Source organism: Pinus tabuliformis, chromosome 5_2 (assembly GCF_031772625.1).
Source record: "Pinus tabuliformis cultivar Carrire ecotype Pingquan chromosome 5_2, CPIR1, whole genome shotgun sequence".
NCBI classification, from domain to species: Eukaryota; Viridiplantae; Streptophyta; class Pinopsida; order Pinales; family Pinaceae; genus Pinus; species Pinus tabuliformis.
The window spans coordinates 496,214,845-496,226,402 of NC_142306.1; the positions used below are offsets into that span (position 1 = coordinate 496,214,845).

The 11,558-nt window shown below is 40.7% G+C and overlaps 1 protein-coding gene across 1 annotated transcript; it reads right to left on the bottom strand.

The window, feature by feature from the left end:
* Positions 1–892: 892 nt before the first annotated feature.
* Positions 893–1,237, bottom strand: LOC149159869 (auxin-responsive protein SAUR77-like). Its single transcript, XM_089434446.1, has one exon. The coding sequence runs from the start codon at positions 1,235–1,237 to the stop codon at positions 893–895; it is 345 nt and encodes a 114-aa protein (XP_089290572.1).
* Between the last annotated feature and the right edge of the window lie 10,321 nt (positions 1,238–11,558).

Below are 11,558 nucleotides of genomic sequence, written 5' to 3' on the forward strand. Positions count from 1 at the left end.
CCTTTTGCCTTTCCTTTATATGTGGAGATCCGTTATATTTTAACACACCTGAAATGCATGATCCTCACTTTATCAGCGTCCTGCGTAGACCATATAAGATCTATACTGTCACCAAACAGCTATTCACTTTATAAAACCCGTAATTCTTTATTTAAAATAGTTTTTATTCATGTCTAGCTTAGCAGTATCTGTTTTTTTCATTGTGCTTTTTCATTCCTGGAAAATTCTTACAAAATAAAACAATACCAAATTAATTAATTTTTATTTTTAGTTTTTTTAAAGAATACAAAAGAATACCGTTTGAGTAAGTTTAATGGTTAAAAACATGTATTTCTAAAAAAATTATAAATTCAAAACTTAAAAAATAGAATATGTATAATTTCATAAACTTAATAGTTAAATGTTTAAATCTAATCCCACAAACAAAAACTTCTCATACACCAAAAATTCTCCTACACTAATTTAATTTAATGTCTGATATCTGGTGGTCTTAAAATTAAATAATAATAAAATTCTTCTCGCATCAAATTTTCCTGCTACATATCTTATCATATTGGCTGCAATGAGATGTGGCCGGAATATTATTCTTGCAGGGTTATCATTATGATAACTATCATATACATCATTAACAAAACACCCTCCTCGATTATACATCAGGCCATAGCCAGTGGTTATTCAACAGACAGACCTAGATATCACACTTTTATGAAAACCCTCGGCATTTTTAAACTTCAACGTCGAAAGAAGAAACCTTTACATAAAGTTTATTTATGAATCTTGAAATAAGGATGAAGGTAAGAGACCATATTTATTTATGGATCTGCAATTGAAATAAAAATGGAATGGCCTATATGGCATGGCCAGAGTATATATGACCCCCAAAAAAAACAAATCAATTGTTACAAAGTCTTTTTGCCGGCGCTAGGTACAAGTTACAAACATAGAATTCGACCAATTCCTTCAAGCTGGAATCGCTCTGAATCGCGTCTGGTTCTGTTTTTTCCAACATCCACACCAAATGCTCGAACAGAACCACCTCGTAGGCGACTGAGAAACCATCTCTGAAACTCTCAACAATCAAAACCCTCAACAATGGATGATTCACATTATGGGAACTTCTGAAATATTGTTTCCTGGACTTCCCAATATAAACTATATTACATCCCTCGGGCGCTTCGTCTAGTTTGTGATTATCTGCGTGGACGAGCAATAATTTTATCCCAGTCATGAGCATCATCACGAAGTAGATCATAAACAGAGGTGAGATCACTTTGTGAACGTCCCACCCTTGGGAAACTAGTTAAAAATAATTAATATTATTTTGTATTAATGGAGAAAAGGGTTACATTGTTGTAACGTTCTCTTTAGTTTAAGATTAGTTCCTAAAGTTTAGGGGTTTGGGTGCAACTTCCTAATTCCTAGTATTGTATTTAATGATGTAATCTTTCATTGATGAATAATAGAGTGTACGAGAGTGATCTCTCTGTTTTGCGAGTGTAGTCTCGAGGTGCAGGCCACACCTGAGAGCTACATCCCTTTATTTTCAATTATGTTCACATTTTATCTTGGTATCAGAGCTCAGATTGGGGGAGCTTGATCTTTTGTCACCTTTGTGGCTGAAGTGCCTTTGTAGCTAGCTTACCTGTGTGGTAGAATTGCCTGTGTGGCTTGAAGTGCCTTTGTGGCCGTGTGTACACAAGAGCTCTGTGCTCAATTGAGCAGGTGGACTGCAGAACACCTGGCTCGGACTCGGATATTTTTTTCCTGAGGAGAAAGGATATTGGCGCGCTTTTTGCGCTGACAGAAGCGCCAGGAGGGGAATTGGCGCGGATTTTTTGGGATTAATCGCGCTAGAGCGCCAGAACATCCAATTGGTGCGAAATTTTTGCTCGGGAAAGCACCGACACAAAGGGGATTTTTCGCTCAGGAAGACGCTGATTGAGGACGCGCCAATCTTCCTTCAAGGGGATCTGCGGGAAACCTCAACTTCGTTTGGCGGTTTGCGAGGGGTGCAGATCGACGAAGTTGCGGATCTATCCGAGAGAGGGAGATCGGATCAATTTTGATCAGATCAATTCTTCGGCTGTATTGGAAACGCCGAATTTGCTCATTGGAGCGGGATTGCCAGACACTGTAGATCGGTGGCAGAGGTGACAGATCGATCTGACAGGTATTTTTTTTTTTTTTGTTGGGTAGATTCAGAATGAGTAATACGATGGAATCTTACCTTAACGAGTCTGGTAAACTCAATGGATCTAACTTCACGAATTGGAAGTTTAAGATCCAGACCTTGCTCGAGGGTGCGAATGCTTGGTCCATAGTTACAGGCGATGAGCAGAAGCCGAACGGAGGGCCACAGGAGCAAGATTGGGAAAAACGAGAGAACAAGGCCAAATTCTTGTTGAAGATGTCTGTGAAGGACAATGTTATTGCACACATCAGAGACTGTAAAACGTCCGCGGACATCTGGACGAAAATCAAAAGTCTATATGAGACCCAGAATACAAGCCGAGTCTTGGCACTTAAAAGAAAGCTATTTTCAATGAGGACGAACGAAAGGGAGACTTCTACTGCATTTGTTGCTCGAATTAAAGATGTGAAAGACGAATTGGGGGCCATTGGAGTGGTGGTGTCTGATGAAGATCTTGTTGCAATCAAAATGAACGGGATGCGTGATGATTTTCAAACGTTCATCACTGGAGTGTCGGCCAGGGAGAAAGTGCCCACATTTGATGATCTCACTGGGATCTTGCAGCGAGAGGAGGAGCGGCGGCAGAACTTGAACCCCCAGAGTGATGATCTTGCGCTGATGGCAAAACGATGATCATCCAAAGGAAAGCAGTCACAGCAGCAATCAAAGCAGAAAAGAGGAACATCACATAAGTATCTGCATTCTCATAAAGGTATGCTTGCAAATCATTTTGAAAAGAAATGTTATTATTGTGGAAAGAAGGGTCATATAAAGAGTGAATGTTATAAGAAGCAGGCTGATGATGCAAAGAGGAGGCAGGAAAATGCAAAGCACAAAGGATACTTTGTTGAAGAAGAAGACTTCAGTCATGAATTTCGACTGTTCACAGTCGACTGTGCCCTTTCAACATCTAATGAAAATGACATTTGGTATGTCGATTCCGGAGCATCCTCTCACATGATAGGTAAAAAGGAATTTTTTGATAGTCTTGAAGAAAGTATAAATGGATCAAAAATATATCTAGGAGATGATAGTGGATACGAGATTAAAGGTCATGGGGTGATTTCAGTTAAGTTACCAAATGGAAAAATTAGTCACCTTACAAATGTTTTATATGTACCTGAAATTAAGAAAAATCTAATATCTGTATCCATGATGGCTGATCAAGATATGCAAGTCAAGTTCTTCAAGACTCATTGTGTGATAAAGGATTGCAGGAATGAAATAGTTGCAACAGGCATGCGAGTTGGAAGCCTATACAGACTGGATGCAAAAAGTATACCAAAGCAAGCCATGGTTGCAGGAGGATTGACAGCCAAACAACTCTGGCATCAGAGGTTCGGTCATTTGAATTTGCAGGACCTCATGTTATTGCAGAAGAAAGGTATGGTCGAGGGACTCCCTATCTTTCATAATATTCAGTTAAATTGTGATGGTTGTGCCTTAGGAAAAATGCATAGAGAACAGTTTCCTATGCATGATAGGAGGAAGGAAACAAACATTTTAGAACTAGTGCACACTGATGTATGCGGACCTATGCAGACAAGGTCGCTAGGAGGAGCATGCTATTTTTTTTTATTTACTGATGACTGCACTAGATATTCATGGGTTTATTTTTTGAACAAGAAAAGTCAGACTTTCCAGTGCTTTGTAGAATTTAAAACCTTGGTGGAAAAACAGTTTGGTAAGAGTATAAAAATTCTCCGATCTGATGAAGGGGGAGAATACAAGCTAAAGGAATTCATGAAATTCTGAAAATCTCACGGGATTGTTCAGCAGTATACAGTGCCACAGACCATAGCAGAATGGAATTGCAAAGCGCAAAAACAGAACCTTGGTGGAGTGCGCAAGGAGTATGTTACAAGGTAAGGGTCTGTTTAATAGCTTTTGGGCAGAGGCTATCAACACTGCTGTATATTTGAAGAACATAAGTCCTACCAGGTATCTTGGCTTCAAAACCCCTTTTGAAGCTCTATATGGATTTAAACCAGCAGTAAACCATATAAGAGTATTTGGGTCAAAAGCATTTGCCCATATACCCAAAGCTGACAGGAAGAAATTAGACCCTAAAGCAGTTAAATGCATCTTTGTTGGTTATGGCACAGAATTTAAAGCATATAAATTATTCAATCCTGAGTATCGTAAGACATTTGCAAGCAGGGATGTAGTGTTGCATGAACAGGTACAGGAAGGGAAAGATGACGTTGGTGATGATTGGCACATTCCATTGTTGTTGGAGGAAAGCAGCGAGGATGAAAGAGAGCAGGAGTAGAAAGAAGAGCAAAAAGAAGAACAACAAGAAAGTGATAATGCAAGCTCAGTTATAGCAGAAGAAAACAAATTTGAGGTAAGTCCCCTACCAAGGAGATCAGGTAGGAAGACTCAATTACCATTAAAATTGAGAAACTATGCTTTGATGTCGAAGGTTTTGAACATTGTAGAACCCTCTAATTACAAAAAAGCTAGTCAATTTAAGGAATGGAGAGCTGCAACGAATGAAGAAATGGAATCAATTCTTAGAAATAATACTTGGGACTTAGTTGAGCTGCCTAAGAATAAAACACCCATAGGATGTAAATAGCTATTTAAACCAAAAATGAATGCAGACGGAAGTATAGAGAAGTTAAAAGCTAGGCTGGTTGCAAAAGGATATTCACAGCAGGAAGGTATAGATTTTGATGATACTTTTGCACCTGTAGCAAAGTTAAATACAATCAGAATGCTTATTGCTTTAGCTACTAAATGTAATTGGGAATTACACCAGCTTGATGTTAAATCTACATTTTTAAATGGTGATTTAAAAGAGGAAATTTACTTAGTACAGCCAGAAGGATTTGTAAAGCAGGGGCAAGAACATCTTGTTTGCAGATTGAAAAAGGATGTATATGGTTTAAAGCAAGCACCCAGGTCTTGGTACGAAAAGGTTGATTCTTTCTTTATAGAGCATGGTTTCCATAGAAGTTTAAATGACCCAAATTTGTATACCAAGTACAATAATCAGGGGCAGATTATTTTGATTTCTTTGTATGTGGATGACATGATTATAACAGGAAATGCAGATGATTTAATCAGAGGAATCAAAAGGCTTATGGCACAAGTTTTTGAGATGAAAGATCTCGGAAGCCTTCACTATTGTCTGGGATTAGAAGTATGCAGAGATACTGGGCAAACTTTTCTTACCCAAGGGAAGTATGCCAGAAATCTGTTGGAAAAGTTTGGTATGGATCAGTGTAGATCAGCAGCGACACCTTTGCAGCAGAATCTGAAATTGAGCAGTGATGATGGCACTAAGGAGGTTGATGCCACAATGTACAGACAGCTGGTTGGCAGCTTGATATATCTTACAACAACCAGACCTGACTTGGCATACTCTATTAGTGTGTTGAGCCAATTCATGTCGAAACCGCTTGAAAGTCACTGGGTAGCAGCAAAGAGTGTGTTGAGGTATCTTTGTGGTACTGTTAATTATGGTATTTTATACACTGATGTATTTGATGTTACTCTAGCAGGTTTTTCAGACTCAGACTGGGCAGGTAATCTGGATGATCGGAGGTCCATCACAGGTTACGCATTCAACATAGGTTCCGGGGTCATAGCTTGGAGCAGCAAGAAGCAGAGTATTGTAGCCTTGTCTTCATGTGAAGCTGAGTATCAAGCATTGTGTGCAGCAACGTGTGAAGCGATCTGGTTGAGAAGGCTTCGCAAAGATGCAGGAAAAGAACATAAAAATCCCACTTCCATCAAAAGCGACAACCAGAGCACCATTAAATTAGCATACAATCCAGTGTTTCACAAAAACACCAAACATATAGACACTCAGTTTCATTTTGTTAGAGAGAAAATACAGTCAAAAGAAATTGCTATTGAATATTGTAAAACTTGTGACAATGTGGCTGATATTTTCACAAAGCCTCTTGCACGAGTGAAATTTGAATTGTTTAGAAAGATGCTAGGAGTCCAGGAGAACCCTTTCTCCATTAAGGGGGGGAGTTAAAAATAATTAATATTATTTTGTATTAATGGAGAAAATGGTTACATTGTTGTAACGTTCTCCCTAGTTTAGGATTAGTTCCTAAAGTTTAGGGGTTTGGGTGCAACTTCCTAATTCCTAGTATTGTATTTAATGATGTAATCTTTCATTGATGAATAATAGAGTGTACGAGAGTGATCTCTCTGTTTTGTGAGTGTAGTCTCCAGGTGCAGGCCACACCTGAGAGCTACATCTCTTTCTTTTCAATTCTGTTCACATTTTATCTAAACTTTGGCACCACTTGAGACTTCTCTTGATCTTGTTCATCTTGTGGCTTGATGCCAGCAACATCCTCAAAGAAGAAAAATTTCCTCTTCCCCGTGTGAGCGACTAGCCCTCTTCCCCTCCCTCAATTTGGTGCAGTAAAAAGGTTAGGCACTTCTATTATTATCACCTTCACATCAAGCCACTGTATCCTAGCCATTGGTTAGCGCAGGGAAAACATTGAGAGTCGGTGCAACTTACAAGCACTAAATGCAAACAACGAACACCAAAATTCAGTGACGCGATTCTTGTTTTCGTACCAGTGTTGAGGATTGAAGTACCATCTCAGCAACGTGGAAACATTTAACACCAAAATTTGTTGCTGATTTTTTCGTCTCGTACCAACGTGTATATGGCATTTGCAAGATTGTACAATTTATATGGGAAAAACCACAGCTGTGAAAAATACATGATAGGGATATAATTTGTCATCTATCTCTACGGCCAAATGTGTATTAACACGAATATAATTGGTTAGTCGCTCGTCTATATGTTTGATAATGAAATAAATTTCTTATTACCATCATTCAAAGTATTTGCACTAAGCTATCTAGAAAACCCGAGCTTTGCTAAAGACATGATAATGATCTAACCCAGCATCCATCTCTAAAGCTAAATGTCTATTATGATGCACATAATTTCATAATCTCACAGCTATCTCTAAGTTTCTTATTACTATCATTCAAAATACAACATTTATGTTATTAAATGTTTAAGGAATCAAAATATTATGTTTATTGATGCAGGAGCATCTGGTTAACAGGGCCGAGATAGAAAGAAGGATGACATGGTTTCTGAGGAGGACAGAGGACATAGCTCACAGAACGGACAGCATGTCTGTTTCGTCTTTATTTTTAATTATTTGTTGTTGTTTTTGGCTTCTGTTTAAAATGCCTAGAATACTGTAACGAGTTCTAATTAGGAACAGTAATATTAGTTAGAATCATTAGTCGCTGAACATTTATTTACTATTGTAAAAACAGACAAAGGGAAACAAGCTAGCCATGGATAAATGTCAAATATGAAATAACTGATGTAACTGATAATTGACTAACTGACAACAGTTATCTAACTGCCTGAAAACAATGTACAAGAACGAGGGAAAGCAAGCCCATAGGGGTTCAGCAGTAAGAAGAGAAAAGAAGGAACAGAAATAAATATATTTACATCTTGTTTTTCAGTGCACAAACAACTCTTACGTGCGTCCTCAGAAAAATAGAGACTGTACAATTCCATGCTGTGTTTACATTTCATTTTTCTTTCATGTACAAAACCCATTATAAATTCTTGACAGACTTCGAACCGGCAGAAGGACAAACCACCAAACGAGAGGTGACACCAACCAGCACCGGACACGAGTTACAGCGCCCAGACAAATACAGTTACAAGGTATGCAAACGAAACTGAAGGTGATACAAGTTTACTTTCCGCATATAACTAACAATTCATCTCAGCATAAATACAAATATTAACAGTCCATCTCAGCATACGAAATAGTGTTTAACGCAGCTTCAACCCTACCTAGTTCACAAGCCTAGGGTTTGACAAAAGTCATGAACACAAGCCACGGTGAGGACTCTACGCTACAGTAGCCAACAACCAAACCAACGACCCATACAAGAATCCATTACAGACAAGAAACAAGAACAAGTCTACCCGGAAGATATCCAGAATAGCCGGACGCCAATGCCATCGACCTAGTGAGCGGCTCCACCTGTAAAGAGACGAAAGGAGGAAGGGTTAATTTCCAACCCTTGAAGAAAAGCGGGAAACAGAGAAAGTGAAAGGGAAAAATGCAGAGAGCAAGAACACGAAACCATACCTGAAGGTGAGCCATGACTGCAAAGCAAAACCCTCGAACAAACAAACCCTGCTCACAGAGGAGCTGAGCCATTAGAGTCTAAATAAGCTGTGGTAAAGAAATCTAGCAGGGAACGAGAGCTTACCAGTTGAAATAGCCGAGAGCCGAACAGGGCAAGCCGCGAAATCCATCAAACTTGGAGGCTGACGAACCGAGAATGTAACCAGAATTCCATTAACTTATAATGCTTGAATAACCATGGACTCTTGAGAGAAATGAACAGATATCACCGTGACAAACAACAGCACCAGTGGGAAGCGCCAAACGACAGAGGGACAAGCATACAAACGAAACAGTAGCGAACTTACCAAAGCGACACCAGACCGTCGAGGCATACAAGCCGGACCAGGAGCAACAGAACTGCAACCAAACGTTTGCCATACAGTAACCTGAGCAGGCAGAGACTGCATAGTGTTTCGCCACAGACCATACAAAAAATACGAAGGAAAAATCGCAGAGACTGTAGAGCCAAACCACCGGGTAACAATAATAACCCAAATGGTGCGAACAGGGTAAAACCCAAGCGAAAACTTTCCAGGATCCCGAGAAGGACAGTTGTCCACCGATAAGACCGCCCCAGTACATGCCAAGTTGATTGTAAATCAATCTAAAATTAATACCATATCAAACGTATACTGTCCGGTTCATAGAATTGTTACACATTAGCTTAGGTGAGGCGGGACCACGTGGGCTGGCCCCATCAAGTGGTATCAAAGCAGCGTTTTGAGGAAGTAGAGGAAGATAGAAGTACAAAGGCGAGGACATGGAAGAGGTGCACGTAGAGGAGCAGATGAAGGATTGAGAGAACAACTGAGAATCCTTACAGCTCGCTTAGAAGCAGTAGAGGCGGGTAGGCGACGAGACCCGGAACTTGGGGATGACAGTGAAGACGAGGCAGCAACTGTTACAGATGGGTCAGAGGAAGAAGCCCCAGAGTTGAGGCTGTTGCGATCAGTTCTATTAGCCAGCAGCAAGCCCAAACCGGAGATCCCTAACTATGATGGTAGTCTGTCCGCGGATGTCTTGTTGGATTGGGTGAGTGAATTAGACAAATATTTTGAGAATGAGGAGATCAGTGAGGACAAAAGAGTTAGATTTGCTGTGACCAAGTTGAAAGGACACGCTGCCCTATGGTGGGATAGTGTCCAAGCGGACAGAAGGCGAATGAACAAACTGCCGATAAGGAAATGGCCAAGGATGGTGGCGAAACTGAAGGGTAGATTCTTGCCTAAAGACTACCAGGTTGAACTTTATCGGCGAGTGCAGAATTTAAGGCAGAAAGGTATGACTGTACAAGAATACACAGAAGAATTTTATCGTGTAAATTTACGTGCTGGTTATACGGAGGATACTCCCGAAAAAACAGCAAGGTACGTGAATGGCTTAAGAATGGAAATATTGGATGAGATTAGCATTCTCTCTCCCCGGAGTGTTGAGGAAGCCTTTCAAAGTGCTGTAAAGGCAGAGGAAAAAATCAACAGGAGACAGAACAACAGGAGAGGGAGAGGAAATGGCAGAGGACGAGGACAGTCCTATGGCAGAGGGAGAACTGCCGCAAACAACGAGGAAGGCAGCAGTTCCAGAGCTTCAGGGACAGCAGAGAAAGGAGAAAGCACCAGAGGAGGTCAGCCATATCAGTGGGGATGAGGAAATGGCCGCGGAAGAGGGACTAATGTCCAGTGCTACAGGTGCCATAAGTGGGGGCACAGATCCTTCGAATGCCCAGAAGCTGAGCATGCGGGCCAGCGGGGAACACTTGTTGCACAGCCTGAGGAAGCTGAAGCACAACCCCGGGAGGTAGAAAACATGGCAGAAACAGGGGAAGCTTTGATTTTAAATAAAGTACTGTTGAAACCAGCCAAGGAGGTGGCTGAACAGACCCAGCGAAAAGCACTGTTCCGAACAGTTTGTAAATCACGTGGAAAGTGCTGTAAATTGATAATAGACAACGGAAGTACAGACAATTTGGTTGCCACCGAAATGGTGGAAAAGCTGGGACTGAAGCGACTTAAACACCCCACACCTTACAGGGTGTCGTGGCTACAGAAAGGCCACCAGTTATTAGTTGATGAACAGTGTGAAGTTGAATTTCGCATTGGCAAATATCACGACACGGTGGTCTGTGATATTATGCCAATGGACGTGTGCCATATACTGCTGGGAAGACCGTGGCAGTATGATCGGAAAGTGACACACGATGGGAAGACAAATTGTTATAAATTTGTGAAAGATGGGATCAAACATACACTTGTACCCATCAAGGAAGAGGATGCAGTGGAACCGAGCGGAACAAAGGCACTATTAATTGGAGGAAAACAGTTTGTGAAGCAGGTTGAGGAAAATGAGGTCAATTATGCAATTGTGAGGAGGACGAAGCCGATGTTGCTGAACACAGAAAAATCAGAACTGCCTAAAGAAATTCAGGAGCTGTTGAAAGAATTCCAAGACATTGTGGTTGATGATTTACCTGATAAATTGCCTCCCAAGAGGAGTATCAGCCATCACATTGACTTTATACCGGGAGCAAGCTTGCCAAACAAGGCAGCGTACAGGATGAGTCCGAAGGACAATGAAGAAGTTCGCAAACAAGTGCAGGAGTTGCTGGATAAGGGACTGATCAGAGAAAGTTTGAGCCCCTGTGCAGTACCAACAGTACTTGCACCTAAGAAGGGTGGAGAATGGCGAATGTGTACAGATTCGCGGGCCATTAACAAAATCACGATTCGATACAGATTTCCCTTGCCCAGAATGGACGACATGATGGACTGTCTTAGTGGGGCAGCTTATTTTACAAAAATAGATCTGAAGAGTGGTTATCATCAGATCAGAATTAGGGAAGGAGATGAGTGGAAGACAACATTTAAAACCAATGAGGGACTGTACGAATGGCTGGTCATGCCATTTGGATTAAGCAACGCTCCTAGTACCTTCATGAGATTGATGAACGAGATGTTAAAGGAATTTATTGGCAAGTTCGTGATAGTTTATCTTGATGATATCTTGATTTTCAGCAGAACGAAGGGAGAACATCTTCAACATGTTCGAAGGGTGTTAGAGAAGTTACAGCAGAACAAACTGCTGATAAACTTGAAGAAATGCACTTTCCTGCAGAAGGAGCTGGTCTATTTGGGATTTGTGGTTGCAGAAAATGAACTGAAAATGGACCCAGAAAAGATTGCAGCAATTATAAATTGGCCGTCACCAAAAAGCTT